Genomic DNA, 25,000 nt, shown 5'->3' on the forward strand with positions numbered 1-25,000 from the left:
AAGCCCATTCAATTCTCTACTATCTACCATTCCATATCCACCATCACCATACCTTGCACCATAAAACTGAGAAATGGGACCATAAACTTAGGTCATCACAGCTAAAACATCTCAAACTAACTAACCAAGTCATCCTGCTGGCTTAAGTACTACAGATGGTACAGAAGGGGCGGAACAGCAACCACCTTCCCCACGACCAGATAGTTCGATGGTTCCGGCAGTACATAGTAGTCGCAGCTGCTCAATGTTCTCCTCTGTGACGTACAGTAGCAGTAGTAGTAGTAGTAGTAGTAGTAGTAGTAGTAGTAGTAGTAGTAGTAGTAGAGGTAGTGGTAGTAAGGAAGGGGATAGGGTTATGATATGTACCACGCAAAGATTCATATGAAGAATAGATTTTTTTAGCACTACCTCTAAATTTCATCCACCGTAACTCCACTTCTACTCCACCCCCTTTTAACCACACCTAGCCACATCCTTCCTCCACCACCACACCAAGGTACAGGCTCCTAACATGTATATTTGTAGCAGGAGAAGGGAAAAAGTAAGAACATATCACTCCAAAAAGTTAAAACCACACCACCTTTTTTTCAGCACTACCTCTAACTTCAACCACCGTAACTCCACTTCTACTCCACCACCTGCATCATCCACCCCCTTTTAACCACATCTAGCCACACCACCCTTCCCCCACCACCACCACCACCACCACACCAAGGTATACAGGCTCCTAATTTGTACACTTTTAGCAGGAGAAGCAAAATAGTATAGAGATAAGTTGCATTCCAAAATTCAAGTTGGACCATCATTTTTCTCCACATGCTTCCACTTTTTTGGCTATAACTCCACTCCTACTCCATCACCAGCCACCCCCTTTTAACCACACCTAGCCACACCACCCTTCCTCCACCAAGGTACAGGCTCGTAACTTGTATACTTGTAGCAGGAGAAGCAAAAAGTAAAGATAAGTTGCATTCCAAAATTCAAGTTGGACCCTAATTATTATTCTCCACATGCTTCCACTTTTCAGCTATAACTCCTCCTACTCCATCACCATCCACCCCTTTTAACCACACCTTCCCCACCAAGGTACAGACTCCTAACTTGTATACTTTTAGCAGGAGAAGGGAAAAAAAAAAAAAAAGACATATATCACTCACAAAAAGTTAAAACCACACCACATTTTTCTCAGCACTACCTCGAACTTAAACCACCATAACTCCACTTCTACTCCACCACCTGCATCATCCACCCCCTTTTAACCACACCCTTTCCCCACCACCACCACCACCACCACCACCACCACTTCAAGGTACAGGCTCCTAACTTGTATACTTTTAGCAGGAGAAGGGAAAAAGTAGAGAGAAGTAGCATTCAAAAATTCAAGTCAGAACGTCATTTTTATCCACATGCTTCCACTTTTTCAACTCTAACTCCACTTCTACTCCACCACTACCTCCATCCACCCCCTTTTAACCACACCTAGCCACATCCTTCCCCCACCACCATACCAAATTGCAGGCTCCTAACTTGTACACTTTTAGCAGGAGAAGGGAAAAAGTAAGAACATAATATACCCCCAGAAAAGTTAAAATCACACCATCATTTTTCAACACTACTACCTCTAACTTCAAACCACCGTAACTCCACTTCTACTCCACCACCTTCATCATCCACCCCCTTTTAACCACACCTAGCCACACCACCCTTTCCCCACCACCACCACCACCACCACTTCAAGGTACAGGCTCCTAACTTGTATACTTTTAGCAGGAGACGGGAAAAAGTAAAGAGAAGTTGCATTCAAAAATTCAAGTCAGAACGTCATTTTTATCCACATGCTTCCACTTTTTCAACTCTAACTCCACTTCTACTCCACCACTACCTCCATCCACCCCCTTTTAACCACACCTAGCCACATCCTTCCCCCACCACCACCACCACCACACCAAGGTACAGCCTCCCACCGCACTTACCTTTGGCAGGGCGATGTCAAAATTGTCAGTCAGGGAGTCTCGTGGCGAAATCGGGCGGAAGAGAGAAGCCAGGAAATGGGTCGAGAAATCCAGCAGAAATTCCCTCCTGCTTTCAACCTCTTGCTTCCACACCTCCCTCTGCTGTTCATTCACTCCAACGGGTCACATGTACAGCAAGAGCAAGAGCAAGATCGAGGGACATCATTGCTAATAACGTAACTCCTGGTCAGGGCTGGTCCCTAATAAACGTTTGATCAAAACAAACCTCTATCGACAATATCAAAGCTTATTGTTAGGAACGTCAGAGAACATATTATTTATTTCTAGGTTCAGTAACGTCAGAAAATTCCACCGCGCCCTTCAAGACATGGTAAAACACGCCACCCATAAAAAAGAATACAAAGACGATACATTATGAAGGCTCAACACTACATAGCAAATCACAGCACGAAACATTTTTAAACTAAACGAAAAAAAAGAAACATCGTTCACCCTCCCCCTCCGCCCCCTACACCCCCTCCCCCAGGACACCCCACAGACACACCCCCCCCCTGCCCCCAGACCACTACCACCACCCCGGGGATACCACCCGACCACTCCCCCCCCCCCCCCTAAACACAAAATCGTTATTTACTCCGTTAATACTCAACCGATCGGAAGGATATCAAAAGATTGCTCGTAAAATTACCTTTCTTTCCAGTGCCAAGAGGGTAAGAATCGATTAGGAAATACTGAATGGCAGCGTCTTAGAGTTAGCGACGGAAAATAAATCGTATCGCCATCAATACTCCCCGTAGGGCATTTCTGAGAGGATACGAGTGTGCATTCCCCGAAAAATTCTGGTGTTGTCGAGCGCCAGGGACGTAGGAATTAGTAAGGGATTAAGGAATGGCATGATCTGAAACTTAAGGAAGGTGATGGCTCAGGAACATCCATATATCTCACAAACTGTTAGCCCTAGCGCCATTTTGAGGCCAGAAATGGAGTTCTCGTCCCTTTTTGCCCAATATTGGACACCAAAACATGAGAAAATGGTTTAAAATAGCATAAAACCATAAGTTCTAATTCCCAAACACGTAGAAATGTCCAGCGTACGACACTTTCTTTAACAAAATATGATTTATGCTTCCCAGGCGCCATGAAGCTATGAGTAATTATTATTTTAGGATCGTAAGGGTAATCAAAAAGATAAATTCCGTCCTTGGAGGGGCCGGAATTGGCATTTAGAGCAATGTTGATACATTTCAAGGCGTCGAGTACGATACCTTGATGACCACATTTGTAAAGGTGCCATGTCGCCATATATTTACCCTCCCGTGTTTACCATTTCCTGACCTCCGGGACACATACAACGTCACTCATTTATTATTAGAGTTAAAATCATTACTTCCCGATGTATCCAGACCATCGCTAAGTCTCAAATAAACGATAAATATGAGATTTCACGAACGGCGACGCGGCAACGTTACTGAGCTTTAACGACAAGTGGACGGACTCACTGATTCCACTTGTCGGCATAATATTATGTGTCGGTACAGGAAGCTTTTTTGTAGCGATAGGCTTAATTATTCAACTCAGCCTATGACCTTTTCTGAGCTCAACATACTACTACTACTACTACTACTACTACTACTACTACTACTACTACTACTACTACTACTACTACTACTACTACTACTACTACTACTACTACTACTACTACTACTACTACTACTACTACTACTACTACTACTATTACTACTACTACTACTACTACTACTACTACTACTACTACTACTACTACTACTACTACTATTACTACTACTACTACTACTATTAGCTACTAGGGGTTTAATTATGAACAAGTCAGCAATGCTCACTCAGGATAGCCCCTAGCTGTTTCTCAATGCTGATCCTATTTTGAACTCAGCATGCATTAAAAAGTTACTAATTTCAGTGTGTATAACCACTCTGAGCTCAGCATGGTGGTCTATATATGACAGCATGATCGTTTTCTTGATATGCTGAGTTCGGAGTTCAACATGGATTTAAGTTAAGATTAGCATATGAGTCAGCATGGCCATAAGTTTAAATCAGCTTGCATAAGATCGAGTCAGCATGGCTATATCTCTTTCAATGCTGACTTTTTATAGGCTCAGCATAGGAGTTACAAGTGAACAATGCCGTCATTGAACTCAACTTGCTGAATGTTGTGACCTTTATTTCAAGTCAGCATGCATCATGAAGTCAGCATGTGACCGTAAGTTTAAATCAGCTTGATAGCATAAGATATAGCATTTCAGCATACATATCCTTCAACTTAATATCAACTAGAGTAGAAATGCAACGTTTTGGAGTCTTCTGATTAATGTAAAATCACTTAGGTTTAAGGACAGACCACCAAGTCTGGACCATGGGGTCTGTGTGGTCTGATTTTCTATGTAAATCTATGTAAAGGTTGGAACAATTAGTTTTGAGGTACAACAATGATCGAGTTTTCCTGTTCCAACGTCCATCTTCCCTTATTAAACATTTCAAAGCCATTATTTACACGGTTTTAGGTTTAATTAAAGAGAAAAAGCGATATAATTACCAGTTTATACAGGAAGAAACGTTGTAACCAATGGCTTTAAGATCTAATTAATACGTGATTCATTCCCCTTCCTCCCTCCCTCCCTCCCTCTATCTCTCTCTCCCTCCCTCCATGCTTCACTTAAGGGAGATTACTAAGTGTATTAAGAACTCCCTGAAGCCATTATTCCCACATATAAGCTCATTCTATCCTATTGTAAGCCCGTCCTGAAGGGTGATAGAATGGTACACTTTCTGCAGTTTCGTTCGCAAAGTGTCAAGACCCAGACCCAAATTACAGCAAGAGCAAGAGCAGCAGTGGTGTCGTTTTTCCGTGCGAAATAACTCGTTGAAAGATACCTCATCACACACCAGAAAGACTGATTGATTTGCCTTATTTTGATGTTATTTGTCCACCCGTGATCTTTATAAGGGTTAATATTGCCTGTGAGGTAATAATACACCAGACACACGGACCATAGACGCAAGAAATGAGGGAAAATAACGCCTGCTATAATTCTGTCAATAATCAAGCCTATTCCTTTGTTATTTAGCCTTCCAGTGATAACAAATGCTCCTCTGATGTTTGTGCCGTGTATTGGAGACGAAATAGGGTCACAGAACGATAGAAATGACACTGAAATAGGGAAAAAATGGGAAGGTAAACATGTGAGAGCTATTTCGTGGAAGTTGGCGGCGAAGTTATTCCCTTAGGATCACGTGACTGGCCTTTCTTCCTCCCTGTGGATCTGCTCCGTCTGACGCCATTACGAGTCATGTCTGTTTTATGTGATTCCGTGGGACTTAGCCGCCGCTGTAAAGACACGCCATGGAGATCAAAGAGGTGAGGAATGCCTTGTGCTTGTTCTGACATGGGCGATAACGGCGAGAAGTGTGATGAACGTGATCAAAAGGGGATTTAAATGTGGGCTGACCGCGGGGCCTCGGTGTAAGATGGCGGCGCGGGTTGGTGAGGAAAATATTTGTATATATATATTTTTTTCTCGTAAACTACTGGGTATACCGAGACGGGGCTTGAGGTCATGACAGATAAGGTCACTATGCTTCTTGAGGTCAAGCGGTGATGTGGGGAAAAGGCGGAAAATGTGTGATCTATGCAAGATAAGAGGCGGCCATCAGCTTAACGTGTGAACTTTTATCATCGATACCCAGTAAGCCCTTTGACCTCTACCGAGTGAAGAATTAAGGGGGATTGACCTGATATATGAGGTCAGATGAGGCGTGAATGTCGTAAACAATGAATTAGGTTTAGGGGTGAGCTCACAAAGGCGACCGTGTGACCTTATTTCAATGGCCGCCGTGGTCGTCCAGAAGCTCATCGTTTTTTACTGATTTCCGGTTAAGTAGAGTACGTGGCGGCACGGGGCTTGAGGGGCAGGGCGACACGTGCATTGCATTCCTGTGTGTGTGAAGTTGGAGAGCGGGATATAAGCCGGTAAGGTCAGAAAGGTCACGTATATAACTGGCTTGGGGTGTCCGGCTCCATATATGACCTTAATTATTAATGACCTCTAAGACCTCCGGGCACTATGATAGGGAGAACTAAGCTGAATGACCTAATGTATGGGGTCAAATGAGGTGTGAGTGTCTTAAATATTGAATTATGGGCGTTTAGCGGTGAGGTCATGAGGGCGTAACCGGCGGATGTGACGTATTATCTCAGTTATCAATGACACCTAAGAACTTTGAACACTATGATAGGGAGAACTAAGCTGAATGACCTAATGTATGGGGTCAAATGAGGTGTGAGGGTCTTAAATATTGAATTATGGGCGTTTAGCGGTGAGGTCATAAGGGCGTAACCGGCGGCGGATGGGAGCGAACCATACGTGACCTTATATCCGTGAGTTTTGACCAGTGTAAGATGCCTGGGTACTCCTGTATTAAGGGTTAGGGTGTATTTGTGTTGTATTATTGCAGATATGAAGTGTGGGTTGTGTTACTCAGGAAATATTGGAGGTTAACGTGAGCTAGAAGTGTTTTTAGGGTGACTCGTCTAGCGGGCGGGGTGAATTTTACGAATTTTTCAGATTTACTTATTTCAGTGTTATTTCTCTTGATTGTTTTGCGTTTTCATCGTCATGGTTGTGATTTCATGTGTGTCTGAGGGGGTATTGATGGTGATTGTGGTGATATTAGGTGATGCATGTGGTGGTGATGACCCGGGGTGGTGAACCTATTAACTCTAAGGGGAATATGTAGGTTAGCGTTGTTGCCTTGACCACATGTGCTTACCCTAGACCATCGGGTGTCATTCTAGAGTTATACATGCTCCTGGTACTGCGAAGGCTGGCATGAACCTATATTTTGCCTGTCAATATTTACTTTGCTCTCACAGGAGGTTAAGGTTAAAATCTAAGTTTAATCCAAGGTTAGGATAACTTAGCGATGACCAGTATCTTATCCTAGACCTGGGGGCTTCGTGGTGCAGCAGTGGTTAGCAGTTAGCACACCCGGCTCACAACCGAGAGAGCCTGGGTTCGATTCCCGGGCAGAGTGGGAAAATTTGTGAGGCTTTTCCGATACCCTATGCCCCTGTCCACCCAGCAGTGTACCAGGTATTAATTGGGGGTTGTGTCCCGTCTCCTGGGATCTGTTCCCTTCTCCTATAATTCCTTCCCCATCTGTCTCTCTCCGGCATATGACCACAGATGTTGCGCCGACTAAATGAAATTTTCCAACTTTTTTATCCTAGACCATCGGGTGTTATTCTGGAGGTCTGCTCATGATACCGTGAGGTCCGGAATCGACCTATTTTGTCTGTCAATTTTTATCTTGCTCTCACAGGAGGTAACGTTAAAATCTAAGTTTAATCCAAGGTTAGGATAACTTAGTGCTGACCGAGCATTTTTTTTGTTAATGTTTCTGATATTTTTCAGCCCTTGAATATATAAATAAGTGTGAAGTGATGAGACTTGGGTGTTTTTTCTGGAATAACACCCACTTGTTTAGGATAGATAGGCAGGATAGGCCTCTCACCACACTGCCGTTGATGTCACTGGCGGTAGAGGTGGCTACGGTCATCTTCATACTCACCGCCTCTTAAAATATTGTCTTGGGGTGCAACGCTGTATATATTTGTTTTATTTCATTGTGGTAGTAGAGCGCACGGCAGGTACGGTTAACCCAGTAGCTGTGGGGATCATGTTTCTTAAGTCGGTAGCAGCGATGGGTCAAATTTGTGGCTTTACCGTGTAGCAGCGATGGGCCAAATTTGTGGCTTTACCGTGTAGCAGCGACGGGCCAAATTTGTGCCATGATATAAACCCCCCAAAATAGATGATACATAATCTGATCACAAATGCTTTATATATAACATGAAATGGTTTGTGTGAGGGGTTATTTTTCTCCATTTTTCTCGCTTGGAGGGACCATTAAGAAACATGATCCCTGCTGCTACCACTGGGTTAAAGGCCCTTCCCTCAAAGCGAGAAAAATGAGAAAAAAATCATCACTCACACAAACCACTTCATAATATATATCAATGCATTTGTGATCAGTTTATGGATCATCTATTTATTTATTTATTTATTTATTATTTATTTTTACGTCTTGGCCTATTGCGCCGGTAGGCTTCTTCCCGGTGGATCCTGATGGTCAGTGGTGGGGTTTATATCCTTCTTAATATATCAAGTTACATATCATGGCAAGAATTTGGCCCGTCGCTGGTACACTGTAAAGCCACAAATTTGGGCCCTTGTTACTACCGGGTTAAGTTAGGTCTTGTTAGGATAGCTCAGCAAGTTTGGGCAGGTTAGGATAGCTTAGATTTAATTCTCTAAATATATGGTCTTGGGGGGGACACACCTGGAGATACATTTCTGTTTATATTGTGTTTTGTCAGTGGCTTGCTAAGACTAGATTAGTTTAATTAAAGTTTGGTTAGGTTAGGATGGCTTAGATTTAATTCTCTAAATATATGGTCTTGGGGGGGGACACCTGGAGATACATTTCTGTTTATATTGTGTTTTGATAGTGGCTTGCTAAGACTAGATTAGTTTAATTAAAGTTTGGTTAGGTTAGGATGGCTTAGATTTAATTCTCTTTATATATAGTCTGGGATGACACATTGAGGCATATGTTTTTACTTTTTGCATATTTGGCGTCGGAACGCAGGCTGGGGAAGGAGACGGTGGCTGAGTGGTTAGCGTGCCGGTCCTGCGTTCGCTACGTCATGGATGATGAGGGTTTGAATCTGTCGCTGCCACAGACTACCTGTCCTGAAGACCACCACCATCATCCTGGACTGTATGGGACTGTCCAAGGGAAAGCAAGATGGGGCCGCTATAAACACTTGCCGGCTTGGGCCCACCACCAGGCCCAGCCGAGGGAGGTAAGGAAAAAAAAAAAAGTATGGCTAGGTTTGAATAAGTTTTAGGTTAGAATAGCTTACTATTAAATAATCTTGTAATTATTATTATTGTCATTAATATCATTGCTATTGCAACTCATGTTAATGGAGAGGTATCTTGTATGCCCTCCTGGACGTGACTGACTCTCGTTCACCCTCCATCTCGGACGACATGTCGAGTTAGCTTCACGTTGTTGGTCGGGTGTAGTTCCGGTGCCCTGAGAATAGGGGAACCACCTGCTGAACCCTGGGGTGAAGCCTGCACCTCAGGCATGGCCAGAGGTTGCGGGAGTCTCCGAAACAACCGTAACACTTTGACTTGTGTTTCATATCTTTATCATCTCTACTTGTTAGTAAGATAACGTCAACTCTAAAAAAAAAATGTATGTTTGTCAGATGGTAAATGTCCACAGAGTTGCCCATCTCACTGTGGTACTTCTCACCCCAACCATGTGTTAGATCTCATAATTCTATGCATTTTGAATCCCATATATATGCCTCACAAATTGATAGAATATATATATATATATATATATACTGGAACTCGCAGGGAGGATTGAGCACCAGCGGCAAGTTACGCTAGTCCTCCCTGCAAGTATTTAGCAACCAAAGGGTTAATTTACAGTCCTTGATAGAGAGAGACTATAGAATATCTTATCCAGTACAAGACTTTGAGAGTGGACACACATTTGCAGGTTGGTGTAGCAGTGCCGGGAGGTTCCATAACACAGGGCACTCCTCACCTCAACAACAGTCTCTTCACCGACAAGTAATTCTTCACCAACAAGCTTTTCAGCAGCTTGGAGAAATAGGTAAGCTTTCTCTACTCACTTCCTGCCCTGCCTTCATTACCCCCGCCAGAAGCCCCCAAAGGGTGAACCCGTTATATTGAGCTGTAAAATGTTCAGCAGCTCACTTAGTAACCCAGTGTGTTGTAAAATGTTCACTACCTCCCCTTGCTTAGAGGGAAAGGCCTTTTAACCCAGTGGTTGTAGCAGTGGGGATCATGTTTCTTAATGGTCCCCCAAGCAAGAAAAATGAGAAAAAATCACCCCTCACACAAACCATTTCATAATACATATCAAAGCACTTGTGATCAGTATCATCTATTTTGGGGGGTTTAAATCATGGCACAAATTTGGCCCGTCGCTGCTACACGGTAAAGCCACAAATTTGACCCGTTGCTGCTACACGGTAAAGCGACAAATTTGACCCGTTGCTGCTACACGGTAAAGCCACAAATTTGACCCGTTGCTGCTACACGGTAAAGCCACAAATTTGTCCCATTGCTGCTACACGGTAAAGCCACAAATTTGTCCCATTGCTGCTACACGGTAAAGCCACAAATTTGTCCCATTGCTGCTACACGGTAAAGCCACAAATTTGTCCCATTGCTGCTACACGGTAAAGCCACAAATTTGACCCGTTGCTGCTACCGGGTAAGAAACATGATTCCCGCAGGGTTAAGCATAGGGTGCATGATATATGTTTGCCAAAGTGCTTACTATGCACTGGATACATATTATGCATGCAAGATTGGTTTTGCTTTATAATATAGTTAGATTAATTTGATTTATTTATTCAGCCCTTGACAGAGAGGAAAGTAATATTTCTTATTGTACAAGGGACTTACCACAGACATGTTGCTAACCTGATTTTGTATAAGTTTAAACCCAGGAATAAGTCGCCTCCAATCCTGGCATCAAAGTTCCTTAAGCCCCTAACTCACTCACCGGTGCTAATGCAGGAGTCAAGTCATCATTATACAGTAAATATTGGTGTGAAAAAGACTCCTGATATTGGCCGCATCATGTGTGGAAATACATATTAAAAGGAAGCCTAGCCAGCAGGGAGGGAGGAGGAGCCTCACCACACGGTCTGGTCTCAAAAGCTAACAGGCTATATTTTCACCTGCAAGGGTAGATATATATTTTTCTGCTTACTTTTTGCCTTATTTTACAGCCTTTGACAGAGAGGAAAGTAACACACACAAACTGATCACAAATGCTTTGATATATAATATGAAATGGTTTGTGTGAGGGGTGATTTTTTCTCATTTTTCTTGCTTGGAGGGACCAGTAAGAAACATGATCCCTGCCACCACCGGGTTAAGTTAAAGTTTTCTAAAGAAAGAATTGCTACATTACATTTGTAAGTCACTGACACAACAAAAACACTCACCACCATCACTTTGTTGATGCGTCATGGACAGCGATATTAGGTAGGGTTAGACACACGGGAGCCAAGGTTCAGAGGAGCTGCCTCGTGCAGACTCCTATGTTCTTATGTCACTGGACGAGGTGGAAGTACGCTTGGGTGCCATAGCAGGGGTCAAAATGCAGTGTGTGTATTCCAGAGAAACGTTCCACTCACAGTGCTGGCTAGCTTCAGACTGAGGAGAAAGACAGCGTCTCCGCCATAGCAGGGCACGATAACAGAAAACCTTATTCCCGATAACCGATAACTGATAATGAAAAACCTTAACAACACCCTGCGCCGTATCCGAGATCGCCATTCGCGCTAAATTTCAAATGTCGCTATTGAATATAACAAGCTTTCAGCCACAAACTCAACATAATCATCATGTATTATATATGAAAACATGCAGAATTAAATGGTGCACATAAAGAAACTCACTACGGCCGGGCCAAAACAGCGCCCTCTGCTGTATCCGAGATCGCCGCGCGCGCTAAATTTCAAATGTCGCTATTTCAATATAACAAGCTTTCAGCCATAAACTCAACATAATCATCATGTATTATATATGAAAACATGCAGAATTACATGGTGCACATAAAGAAGTATAAATTAATTGATAATTTTGAGATGTAAGCATAAATATAGAGATAAAATAACTCGTATGTTGGCTAAAGCAAGCCAGTATGCGCGTCCTGGGATATGGTACGGGGCACACAAGGACACAGTATACTCGTGTTGAAGGGTTAAACCCATTACTACGTGTCCTTCCCGGTTCTCTTACCAACAAAACCCTATGAATATCCCCCTTATTACAGGCCCTTCCTTCCCTCTAAGTGTGAAATATGAGAAAAAAAATCATCACTCCCACAATGATATATATATATATATATATATATATATATATATATATATATATATATATATATATATATATATATATATATATATATATATATCAACTCATTTGTCATCACATTATGCAGCATATATTTTGTGTGTGTGTGTGTGTGTGTGAGAGAGAGAGAGAGAGAGAGAGAGAGAGAGAGTTATGCTTTCACAGTTATTGAGAAAACTTCTAAAGCTGAGAAAGTAAAGAGATTATTTTTTAAGATGAAAGAAAAAGTGAGCAAGTATGGCACCAGAATTAAAGCTCTCTCTCTCTCTCTCTCTCTCTCTCTCTCTCTCTCTCTCTCCCAATATCTATCTATATATTTTTTTTCCTTGAAAATAATTTATTATCTCAAAAAATCCCAGTTATTTTACAGCTAACTTATTTCCTTACCCTGTTTACAGAGGAAGAAGAGGAGGAAGAAGAAGAGAAGATGAAGAGGAAGAAGAGGAGGAGGAGGATAAGGACTTGGTGAGTGTTCAAATCAATTCTCTTTCCATTGCAAACTTCTTGTTTTTTATTTGAAATATCAATATAGTATCGTTTTTGCTTATCGGACTTATTGCTAGCTAGTATCGGAATTGTGGATTAATATCGGGTATCGGTTATCGCCTATATTTGTGTTTCCAGTTAACGAATATCGGTTATCACCGATAAGGTTTTCCATTATCAGTTATCGGTTATCGGGAATAAGGTTTTCTGTTATCGTGCCCTGCTATGGTAATGCGAGCCAGGGTGGGCACCTGCTGGAGGCTAGGTGGGCGCGGGGTGGATAGGTTTAGTAGGGTTGAGTAAACGTGAGAATTACAATAACATTAATCCTCATGATTCCCTGGTAGCACGTATATAATTTGTTTAATATTATTAGGTAGTATTAATGGTTTATATGGATCATGTGTCCCTCGTTCAGTAAAAATAGTAGTAGTTGCTAATAGGCGCACCTAACACAACCAAAATATGGGGTACACACTTGGCGCAGGGACTGTTTTGGGGCGTCATTGAAGGTAACGGGCTCAAGAGTGGCCTGTCCAGATATTTTGTTTTTTATTTATTGATGATCCACGAGACATCCTAGAGTTAAATCAAAGTATGTGTTTATCTTTGTATTCATTCCTACACACTCTGGTAATATCTCTGTGGGGTCTGATTCACTTATTAGAGTGAAATTCTATTGTGAAAAACAGCCACAAATTCGTGTTACTGGTGAAAATGAAACTGATAATTTAAATTTTGCCACCATGAAATATATACAAATAGATAAATTTGAGTGACTTCACCTGCTTTGCACAGTAAAAATATGCTATTTCAGGCATCTGACACCCTCAAAAAGGCGTGCGCACTCCTCTGGCCTAGGAGCTTCAGCCTGGACATTGTGGTTAGGTCATTACATACTCAAATCAGGACTAGGTTTTGGGAGACAGGTCAGGTCATTTTGTAGACTTGTGATACTGGGCTAGACTGCACTGGGTACACCACACGCTGGAGTTGCACCCAGTTTATAATGATATCATTTTGGAGCAGTGAGTGATGGGCTTTTTTTTTACTGTAAAAATAAAAAGTATGTTGATGTTTACACAGTTAATTGACACCAAACTTGATTTGCAGACACTACCAAACGAAGAAGAGGAGGAGGAGGAGGAGGAGGACTGGGAAGAAGACGAGGAACACAGGAGGAGCCCATTGGTGAGTGTTAATTTATTTTTTCTAAAATGGTTAACGAGCAGTCAAGGAATTTTGATAATAAGGAGGGAAAGTTTGCAGCCAGGAACACCTTGGTACTGCAAACACACACACACACACACACACACACATCAACTGGAATGTTTTCAAGGTGCCTTAATACCACAATGTTGTTTTAAATTTGTAAGTTTGGGCAGGAAAATGTTTAAAACTATGACCCTGTGTCTTGGGAAGGTTCTGACCCCGACCCCTGAAGTGACCCTCTGGTGGTAGTGGCTGTGTGGAAGGAAGGAAGGAAGGAAGGAAGGAAGGGTTCAAAGTTGAAAGGAATTTATATTTATATGTAAAATGTATCTTAAGGTTTACACAGAGCAATGACTCCTTACTTGAATTACAGAGAGAACAAGAAGAAGAAGAAGAAGAAGAAGAAGAAGAGGAGGACACAGGAATTCCTTGGTAAGTGTTAATTTATTTTCCTCTATTTTTTTTTCCATTTATCAATATTTTCCTTGCTTCTTTGTTTTCCTGTCTTCATTTTCTTTCTGTAATGGATTGTTCTGAGGAAGGAAGGAAGGAGGGAGGGAGGGAGAGGAAAGGAAGGAAGGAAGGAAGGAAGGAAGGAGCAATGGGAAGGGAAAGAAGGGAGGAAGGAAGGAGGGAGGGAGGGATGAAGGAAGGAAGGGAAAGAATGGAAGGAAGGAGGGAGAGAAAGAAGGAATGAAGGAGGGAAGGAAGGAAGGAAAAAGATAGGAAGGAAAGGGAAGGAGAGAAGGAAGGAACAGAGAGAGAAAAGAACAAGTGAATAACAGAAAGAACAGTAATAAAGGAAGGAAGGAAGGGAGGGAGGGAAGGAAGGAAGCTCAGTAAGAATGTATCAGTTTGTAAGAACACAAACATGGGATCAATTTTTTTTTACTAAACACAGAAATAGCAATTAAAAGGTCAAGGAGAGGTCAGGGGAGAGAGGTCACCTTCCTGCCTTCCTTCACTATGTATGTATGTATGTATGTAGGAGGGGAAGGGAAGGAAGGAAGGAAAGAGGGAAGGGAGGGAGGAAAGGATGGAATGAAGGAAGGGAGGCAAGGACTTAAGGAGGGAGGGAGGGAAGGAAGGAGGGATTGAAGGAAAGAAGGAGGGAAAGAGGGAGAGAAAAGGAAAGGAAGGAATGGAGGAAAGGATGGAATGAAGGAAGGGAGGCAAGGACTAAAGGAGGGAGGGAGGGAAGGAAGGAGGGATTGAAGGAAAGAAGGAGGGAAAGAGGAAGAGAAAAGGAAAGGATGGAATGAAGGAAGGGAGGCAAGGACTAAAGGAGGGAGGGAGGGGAAGGAAGGAAGGAAGGAGGGAGGGAAAGAGGGAGAGAAAATGAATGTAGGACTATCTTGTGCGTCAGTCAGTTGTTGGCAATGTCCGCCATTTCTTTCCCACATTCAAGATTGGTTACTCCAAGGAAAAAAATCCAAGACGCGTCCGACACAGGCGTAAGTGACCACAAGGTGTCGTATTTGCCGACACTTTACGGTCAATGTTACGCGCCCATGACCCAGCCCAGCCTGAGACAGCCTTGGTGTGGGCAGACCACCGCCCGTGTTCAGTCATTGCATGTGGCCACTGAAATGAACCCAGTCAGAGTGGGGTACACCGTCCACCAATTGAATCCCATGTCCGCCATACCCGAGAAATGCCCTCCGCAGTGCCCCCAAAAGTGAAGGTTTTTATATAGCAGTGCGGTGTAATACTACTAACAGAGCTTTTCATGGGTGGCTTTCCTGTTCCAGGTGCAGAAGTCTTGTGAAACTGTCAGCAGGGTCACATTAAACTCTAGCAGATGAACCTGACTCAGTAAAGGTGGTATATCACTCATCAGGCAACAACAACATGACAAAATAATAATAGGCCGAAGTGATAGCGTACTGGACCCACATTCGCCGCGTGATGGACGACGTGGGTTCGAATCCTCACGCTACCACGCTGTGTGGGGCCGGGAAGATGTGCCGTGGGCTCAACCCCCCCCAAGCGACTCCCCCTGACCAGGGAGGGAGGGGATACAATTACTTCAAATTACATTGAATACATATGAAGTTGTTTTAATATGAATACAAATACCTTCTTGTCATAATTGGGTTTAGCAGTGTTGTAAAGTTATCTAAGATCAGGGAGGGAATACAAGTGTTGTGGATTACAATACCAATACAGTACTTCAAATTACAGTGAATAGAAATACTGTTTTGATATGAATGAATACACCTTCTTGGCATAACAGCAGCAGTGTTGTAAAGATGTACAAGGTAGTGTAGCTCATAACCCTGTACTCAACACAGTGCTAACAAGAAGGCTGTTTTGATATGAATGAATACACCTTCTTGGCATAACAGCAGTGTTCTAAAGATGTACAAGGTAGTGTAGCTCATAACCCTGTACTCAACACAGTGCTAACAAGAAGGCTGTTTTGATATGAATGAATACACCTTCTTGGCATAACAGCAGTGTTCTAAAGATGTACAAGGTAGTGTAGCTCATAACCCTGTACTCAACACAGTGCTAACAAGAAGGCTGTTTTGATATGAATGAATACACCTTCTTGGCATAACAGCAGCAGTGTTGTAAAGATGTACAAGAGCTCATAACCCTGTACTCAACACAGTGCTAACAAGTCCCCCGGGAGGCTGTGCGGACCTGTAACGCCTGCTATTACAGATGATAGATTTTGAAGTGTTCCTCAGATAATTATTTGCACAATACAAATACTTTTCCCTTGTATTCCTATCACAATGAGAATGCTTTGATTTCTATCAATAGTTATACCAATACAAACACACCCAAATATGGTATTCCAGTGTATTTGAATAGGAATGGGGGTGGAGGCGGCCTTGACCCTGAACTGTCAAGCCGCTCAAGTGTCATTTCCCTCATTGTTAAGGTGGTGGGCAGCTGTCAGGTGCTTGTCAGGCCAGGCTCGTCAGGTCACCTGCTGTGTGGAGCGATGACTCGTGTTCAGGTGAGGCCACTCACTGGCAGCACTGTTGATGAAGACCCGTCACAGCCGAGGCATTCATGTGCAGGGAAACAGTTCACAGGGAGAGAGAAACACTGCTGTACAAGATGTTAATTAAAAGTGGGAATACTACTATGAGCTATGTTAGTACAGTAGAGCCCCATTTAGCGTGAGAATTAGGTGGATGAACGCGGTCGCGCTAACTAAATTCACGCTAATTGAATAAAGTAACCAATATGAAAAAAAGTTATTTGGTGCACACGTGGGTGTGACTTTTGGGTTTGATAATTACTCAAAATACGCAGTCATCAGTTATGGATGGTGACTCTTGCGGCCCAAGGTGTCGGCAAGTGGGTGTGACAAGAGTTCGGCCTTTGGAAGTAGCTGATGTGAGGAGCGGAGATGTCCGAGGCTCACATTCTTGAAACAGCCATCCCGAGAGACTTGTATTTAAGGCTTCCGTAGGAGTTTTGGGCATTTCCAGGGGCAGTTTTATGACCCTGGTGATAGATTAACCCTTCCTATGTACCATGAACCTTCAAAACCACTCCATTAGAACCCGATTGATCTCCTTTTTGGCATCTGACAGTCACATTCTTAAAAAATATCGTTCCAAGCGCACACATTTGACAGGCTTTTGTAGGAGTTGTGAGAATTTCCAGGGGCAGTTTGATGACCCAGGTGGTAGTTTTAACTTTCTCCTTACCATGAATCTTAAAACAAGACTCGTGAGAACTTGATTGATCTCCTTATTGACCTTTGCAAGTAGCTGACGTGAGGGGCAGAAGGGTCTGCCTCATAGATCTTAGGAAGGGAAGTTTGAGACGTACCTTGAATCGGCTCCTTGACGCTGGTAGACTCCATGGCTGGCGCTCCTTCCTCCTTGTCTTCCTCAAATTCCAGACTTTCCTCCTCTGTGATGTACCTTTCTCTCTCAGTTCTAATCATTCCTTCTTTATTTAGTTTTATTTATATATATATATCATCATCTGTTTTACTTCCCTTTACTTACCGTAATCTCTCTCTTCTCCTCCTCACTTTCCTCCTCTCATACGTACATCCTTCTCGGTAAATCCTTTTCACTGTATCGTATATATAGAGTTCCATTATTTGCTTGTTTCCCTCCCTCCTCATCTCTTAACGTATAAACGAGGCTTACGGCAGAGAAATCCTAAGGCACGGTGATGACCTATTCTTACGTATACTAGAGTACGTTCACACACTGAGAACAGATTACGCGACTTCCAGCCCTCCGCTCATCCTATGCAAGGTTTATTTTCCCTTGCAAGTAACTATATCTTGTTCTTCCTTTCCCCCCTTGCTAACTAGAACATAATTATTGCCATATTGCTCGTCATGATGTACGTTACAAGGGAAAGGGACCCTCCGTCTGCCCCATAAAAGTTGAGCTTCCATTTTGATTCGTCCCTCGTTCATCCTTGGAGGGGTAGAGTCTGTCTGTCTTTCCCAGTGCAAATTAGAGTTAAATTGCTATGTTATGATACTAATTGCGTACAATTTACACAAGGGTCGCCATTCCTAATGTCACCTCACTTCTCTGCCGTACGCCTCAAATATTTTAGTCTGTGATATGTTGTTATCTGCTTTCTCTTTGTCTAAGGTATTTATGTCATAGTAATAATCTCATGTCTGTCTTATTTTCTTCTTGTTTCCACGTCTTTTATTTCATATGTTCTTATTGTCTCTTAATTTCCATTGCTTTTTCAATGACTTTTGAGCTCTTTATGTATACAATCTCTCCTCTTGTTAGTTCCCTTCGTTGTCTTCTCTTATATCTTGCTTCCAATTCATATATATAATTCTTTTTATATTATGTTTTTTTTCTGTATGAAAATTAGTTCCTCCCTTCAATATATATAGAATTAGCTTTTAAAAAAGATCAAAGCAACTAGATATATCAGCATACAGCTCAAAAACATCTTGAAAAGTAGCCCGAAAAATGTACCTCAGTCAATTATACCTAAAAAAGTGTCCGGGGATATTAGCTAAATGGGTTTGGGGCCTTAACTTTTTTTATAAGACTTCATAGTACAGATACAGTTCACATCTTCTGTGACTGGCTTACAGAACAGTCCCTTGCAGAGAAAAGTACAAGTCATCAGAGTTGACTAACACGACTTCCTTCCCTCGGCAGAATTGAATGGCTGGCGTCTCGGTCTGCCTGCCTGCCTGCCTGCCTGCCTGCGGGACGCCGCACACTCTGGAACAAGAAAGAACACCAAGATGTCAAGTTCCTGCAGAATCAGCCTCTTAGTGAAGGAAATGTGCTCTATTTATTTAATAAATAATTGACAAAAAAAAAATTTTGTATTTATTTTAGAAAAATTATAGGGCTCACTTTTATATATATATATATATATATATATATATATATATATATATATATATATATATATATATATATATATATATATATATAAATCATTAAATATTTTACTCTTGACAAATCACTTAAGTTATTTTAAATACAGTATATTTAATTTTGATTTAAATCATGATTTTTCTTTACTCTAATTTAAATCGATTTAAATCACTTGATTTAAAGCGTTTGATTTAAATCCAAACAACCCTGCCGAGAGGTCTTGGCCTTCACTAGGACCAGGCCAAAACGGCGCCCCGGCCTGTATCTGGGCTGGCCGCGCAAATTTCAAACGTTGCTTCTGATTATAACAAGTTTTCAGCCATAATTTCAACATAATCATCAAGTATTATATATAAAAAACATGCAAAATTAAATGGTGCACATAGAGAAACATAAATTATTTGATAATTTTGAGATGCAAGCATAAATATACAGAGAAATTTGTGAGAGATTAGCATCTCTCTCTCTCTCTCTCTCTCTCTCTCTCTCTCTCTCTCTCTCTCTCACACACACACACACACATACACACAGATTATAATATACATGGTTAGAAAGGAAAGGAAGGGTCGTGAAACAGCAAGTTGAAACTTGTTGAAGAGGCATCTCTCTCTCTCTCTCTCTCTCTCTCTCTCTCTCTCTCTCACACACAAACACACACACACACACACACACACACGAAGGGATAGAAGGGAGAGGGAGAGATATAGAGGAGAGGGGGGGAGGGAGAAAGAGGGAGAGCACGCATCTCTCTCTCTCTCTCTCTCTCTCTCTCTCTCTCTCTCTCTCTCTCTCTCTCTCTCTCTCTCTCTCTCTCTCTCTCTCTCACACAAACACACATACACACACACACACACACACACGAAGGGATAGAAGGGAGAGGGAGAGAGATAGAGGCAACACAAGATGATCAGATTTGGTGTGGAAGTTGTTAAATAGTTGTTCTAAATCCCTTGTAAATCCCAACTCTCTAGGACAAACCAAACCCCCAAAAAACACACCCCAGAATTAGGTATGAAAATTTTCCGGGAGGGGCCGTAACAAAATTTTTAGCCGAAGAAGTGTTGACATTTTTTGGGGAATGTGTGTGAAAGAGGCAACACAAGATGATCAGATTTGGTGTGGAAGTTGTTAAATAGTTGTTCTAAATCCCTTGTAAATCCCAACTCTCTAGGACAAACCAAACCCCCAAAAAACACACCCCAGAATTAGGTATGAAAAATTTCCGGGAGGGGCCGTAACATAAATTTTAGCTGAAGAAGTGTTGAGATTTTTGGGGATTGTGTGTGAAAGAGGCAACACAAGATGATCAGATTTGGTGTGGAAGTTGTTAAATAGTTGTTCTAAATCCCTTGTAAATCCCAACTCTCTAGGACAAACCAAACCCCCAAAAAACACACCCCAGAATTAGGTATGAAAAATTTCCGGGAGGGGCCGTAACAAAATTTTTAGCCGAAGAAGTGTTGACATTTTTTGGGGAATGTGTGTGAAAGAGGCAACACAAGATGATCAGATTTGGTGTGGAAGTTGTTAAATAGTTGTTCTAAATCCCTTGTAAATCCCAACTCTCTAGGACAAACCAAACCCCCCCCCAAAAAACACACCCCAGAACTAGGTATGAAAAATTTCCGGGAGGGGCCGTAACAAAATTTTTAACCGAAGAAGTGTTGACATTTTTTGGGATTATGAGAGAATGAGACAACACAAGATGATGAGATTTGGTGTGGAAGTTGTTAAATAGTTGTTCTAAATCCCTTGTAAATCCCAACTCTCTAGGACAAACCAAACCACGAGCATAAATTCAACATCAGTAGCCTGTTACCAATGGCTTTATCCTGCTGAATGTGTAACGATACTTATTTGAGTGCGTGTAAATCTCTCTCTCTCTCTCTCTCTCTCTCTCTCACACACACACACACACACACACACGTACCTTCTGGTGGTTCCGCAACATGTGCATTAAGTTCTTGCGGTGTGACGTGCAGAGGTCAGGGAAGATGGAAGGGTCGTTCACCTTGCCTGCCCGGTCCTGGTTCTTGAGCAGCGCCTGAGAGTGGGAGAAATAGGTCAGGCTAATCGCTCAATATCTCCATAATCCCTCGCTCTACTTCCCTCAAATTTTAACACTAGGCAGACACGCCCTCGCTCTACCAATCGCTTTAATCCCCCCCAACCCTCTCGCTCAATCTAAACAAGAGAAAAACACCAAAAAACATACACATATCAGGTACGGAAAAAAATGTAAAATTGAGTGAGAGGATAATAGGTCAGGTTAATCGCTCTATATCTCTGGCATCCCTCGCTCTACCTCGCTCAAATTTTAACACTAGGCAGACACACCCTCCCTCTACCTACCAATCACTTTAATCCCCAACCCTCTCGCTCACTCCAAACACCCCAAAAAACACCTTTACCTGCGAGAACTTGTTATGCTGTACCTGTACACACAGAAGAAACATTCACGCACATGTACGCAAAATCACAAAGCTCTAACACATGCGCACATGGAGATACAGGGCAAAATGTACACACATATACACACACACACACACTAACCTGGAAAAGTATAAAAATTTTGAAAAGATGATCACATATTTTTGCCTCTAACTCTTTTTCTACACAATCCAAGTCTCTGAAATTTTACGTACACACAGAAGAAAGATTCACGCACATGTACGCAAAATCGCAAAGCTCTAACACATGCGCACACGGAGATACAAGGCAAAACGTACATACACACACACTAACCTGCTAAAGAATAAAAAATTGAAAAAAATGATCATATTCTTTTGCCTCTAACTCTTTTTCTACATAATCCAAGTCTCTGAAATTTTACGTACACACAGAAGAAAGATTCACGCACATGTACGCAAAATCGCAAAGCTCTAAGACGCACGCACACACACAGAGATACAAGGGAAAACGCACACACACACATACACACACACACACACACACACACACACACCAACCTGGGAGAGCCCTCGAAAGCACTGCTGAGCGATTTGCCGGACGTCACTCTCTCGGTCGGTCCTTTGAGGAGATCCAGTGGAGGAGCGAAACCTGGCTCTTCTTCCTCCCTCCTCCTCCTCCTCCTCCTCCTCTGATGGCTGCTGCTTCTTCCTTCCCCTTGTCTTCTGTTGAGAGAGAAAAGTATGAGTGAAAATGAAAGCGAGAGAGAGAGAGAGAGAGAGAGAGAGAGAGAGAGAGAGAGAGAGAGAGGAAGAGGAAGAGGAGGAGGAGGAGGAGGAGGAGGAGGAGGAGTCTCAATACTAACAAGGGTAGAATAGGATTGTTGGATATAATATACAGGTAGGAAGGGAGTTAGCCTAATTTACAGGAGGAGCCGATCAGAAATTTAGATCTGAAAGTGTTGACATTTTTTTTTATTCTGAGTAAACTAGAGCACTTAGGGTCATGCAATTTGGCGTGGAAGGAGTTAAATAGTTGATCTTAATTCCCTCAAAATCCCAACTCCCGAAGACAAATGGAAACCTGAGAGAAATGGATCTGAATTAAGGAGAATGTTTCCGAGGACTTCATTTTTTGGCAGTAAGACATCCCGAATCTTGAAACATTTTTGATGATTATGAAAAATGGTGAGGGTTTAGGATCATGAAATTTTGTGTGAAGAGAGTTAAATAGTTGGTCTCACACACCTCTTCAGTTTTTCCCCTTTTTTCTTCACTATTCTCAAAGGTATTTGAGTTTGCTTGGTGTGGTTGGAAAGACCATTAAATTCTCTACTATCTACCATTCCCTGCCCGCCATCACCATAACGTGTACCATAACAGAGAAATGGGGCCATGGAATCAAGGCACCATTACAAACTCCACATTTTCCCTCACACACTGTAGACAATATCTTTCAGGATGAGGGTGTCGACATCAAATATACACTGATTTCTCTAATCATTGTACCACTTAAGATTATACATTTCAAAGTCTACCCTGAAAAACATGGATACAACACGTAAAGTAATGAGGAGTTAGAGAAAACGAGAGCGTGGACTAGGCTATTTCTCAGAGGTATAGACGCTATTCTCATTTGGTTCTCTCTCTCTCTCTCTCTCTCTCTCTCTCTCTCTCTCTCTCTCTCTCTCTCTCTCTCTCTCTCTCTCTCTCTCTCTCTCTCTCTCTCTCTCTCTCTCTCTCTCTCTCTCTCTCTCTCTCTCTCTCTCTCTCTCTCTCTCTCTCTCTCTCTCTCTCTCTCTCTCTCTCTCTCTCTTTTATCGGTAAATTTCTAGTGTTCTTTCTTTCATTATTTATTTACCTTCTCTCACCTCTCTCATTACCTCACCTAATCTAACCTTCCCTAACCTTCCCTAACCTAATCTAACCTGACCTAACCTAATCTCATAGCTGGGCGTTATCGCGGTCAGTTCTCGCGATACTTTAGCGCTGATAAAGAATAAAATTGGGTTATCGGCCATCCGTTACTCAATTCAATAACTATCAGTATCTTCGTGACTTTGGTAAGCAAACTACGTAGCAATAATCGCTACTCTTTTCCGCCTCTCAGGAAAAGACGTCTCCCTACACGTGGCCCGCGGCGGGCACCCGGTGTTGTATGAAAAACCTTCGGGCTATGAAATATTATCTTCAGTGAAGAGATTTCACACTTAGCTCATCAACCTTAAAACACTCGGTTATTATTTGTTGATGTTAGACTCCAAAAATCAATATATCAAAGAGAAAAATCATTTCACTTTGCCTGCCCCAAAATGATGATTCACTGCCTCAAATTGGATAATATTCCCCATTCGTTTGCGAGCATGCCATGGTATTGAAGGCACCCGGTGTGGTGTGTTATTAGTAGTTGGTGTCCCATCGTCAGCAGCTGGCGCTTTAGTAGTGGACAAACACTATGTACTAGTAGTGTCTCGTGAACAACGACGCAGTAAGCGTTGCCCTGTACTACACACACCCACACCCACACCCACAGGGTTAATTAAGATTCGTTTTAGGTCCGTGCCAGTATCTAGTACCTTATGAAACATCAGTATCTCTTCATAGATTATCTTTTCTACAAACCTTCAACAGTCATGGAAACGCTTTGAAAATCCAATGCAAGGCCTTTTTTTTGGACTCTTGAAAATAATTATGGGAAAGCATGCATGCATGCATAGATTCACATCGAAGAGAAACAGATCAAGATTACATCGATACCAGGATCGGATATAGAGATGCTTTTACATAGATACAAGGGGAGAATATATATAGATTGTCAGGCAAAAAGAGGTGATCTCAAAATTTGACCTAGATTCACATAGACCAAGATTACACAGATGCAAGGGCCTGTTATAGAGACGCTTTTACATAGATACAAGGGGAGGATATATAGATTGTCACCCCAAAGAGGTGGTCTGAAATTTTAACAGATTCACATTTAGCGCAGCCCAAGCAAGTCCTGCCGTCAGACGACTCTACGCTCGGTTAGCGAGGGTACGCTTGGTTAGCAATGGTACGCTTGGTTAGCGATGGTACGCTCGGTTAGCGATTAGCCCACGCAGGTGAGAACAGGTCCACACGCGGGGTTCTTTTTTTTTTAGAACGCGCACTCCAACTCCTGTCGGCAGACGACTCTGCGCTTGGTTAGCGATGGTACGCTTGGTTAGCGATTAGCCCACGCAGGTCAGAGCAGGTCCACACGCGGGGTTATTTTTTTTTTTAGAACGCGCACTCCAACTCCTGTCGTCCGACGACTCTGCGCTTGGTTAGCGATGGTACGCTTGGTTAGCGATTAGCCCACGCAGGTAAGAGCAGGTCCACCACGCGGGGTTCTTTTTTTTTTTAGAACGCGCACTCCAAGTCCCGTCTGGCTGAGGGATTGGTATAGCCCAAGTGGGTTCCTTTTCTAGCTGGAGCGAAAGTCACGGAGTCCAAGTTGTAGGCCTCGGTCCCCGGAGTTGAAATGTGCCCCAGCACTTCGTCTTCGGCCTTCCCGTTGGGCTGGCGTGGGCTGA

The 25,000-nt window shown here is 42.5% G+C and overlaps 1 protein-coding gene and 2 long non-coding RNA genes across 20 annotated transcripts in view; 1 reads left to right on the forward strand and 2 right to left on the reverse strand.

The window, feature by feature from the left end:
* LOC126990343 (uncharacterized) overlaps positions 1 to 2,501 on the reverse strand; it is a 17,492-nt gene extending 14,991 nt beyond the window's left edge. The window contains exon 1 of the long non-coding RNA XR_007744238.1: positions 1,974 to 2,501. This is a non-coding gene — a long non-coding RNA (uncharacterized LOC126990343). The remainder of the gene's footprint in view (positions 1 to 1,973) is intronic.
* Positions 2,502 to 5,085: 2,584 nt separating this feature from the next.
* LOC126990341 (uncharacterized) overlaps positions 5,086 to 25,000 on the forward strand; it is a 36,714-nt gene continuing 16,799 nt past the window's right edge. For 2 of the 17 annotated variants that reach the window (XR_007744228.1, XR_007744221.1), the window contains exons 1-3: positions 5,227 to 5,367; positions 8,661 to 8,877; positions 9,591 to 9,707. Coding sequence is in view for 3 of the 17 variants with exons in the window: in XM_050848922.1 (XP_050704879.1) it covers positions 9,168 to 9,201; positions 9,591 to 9,707; positions 13,589 to 13,666; positions 14,061 to 14,119; positions 15,439 to 15,492 (342 nt within the window). In the remaining 14 variants the exon portion in view is untranslated. Of the gene's footprint in view, positions 5,368 to 8,660; positions 9,202 to 9,590; positions 9,708 to 10,561; positions 10,581 to 12,387; positions 12,455 to 13,588; positions 13,667 to 14,060; positions 14,120 to 15,438; positions 15,641 to 18,810; positions 18,980 to 25,000 lie in introns of those variants that run through there. The other 15 variants (XR_007744225.1, XR_007744226.1, XR_007744227.1 and 12 more) reach the window with 15 other exon arrangements.
* The window catches only part of LOC126990342 (uncharacterized), a 17,260-nt gene continuing 8,020 nt past the window's right edge, over positions 15,761 to 25,000 (reverse strand). The window contains exons 2-5 of one of the 2 annotated variants that reach the window (XR_007744236.1): positions 22,008 to 22,172; positions 20,969 to 21,082; positions 16,020 to 18,876; positions 15,761 to 15,907 (exon numbers count right to left, since the gene is read on the reverse strand). This is a non-coding gene — a long non-coding RNA (uncharacterized LOC126990342). The remainder of the gene's footprint in view (positions 15,908 to 16,019; positions 18,877 to 20,968; positions 21,083 to 22,007; positions 22,173 to 25,000) is intronic. The other variant, XR_007744237.1, reaches the window with a different exon arrangement.

The sequence above is a fragment of the Eriocheir sinensis genome, unplaced genomic scaffold (genome assembly GCF_024679095.1).
Source record: "Eriocheir sinensis breed Jianghai 21 unplaced genomic scaffold, ASM2467909v1 Scaffold1567, whole genome shotgun sequence".
Taxonomy (NCBI): domain Eukaryota; kingdom Metazoa; phylum Arthropoda; class Malacostraca; order Decapoda; family Varunidae; genus Eriocheir; species Eriocheir sinensis.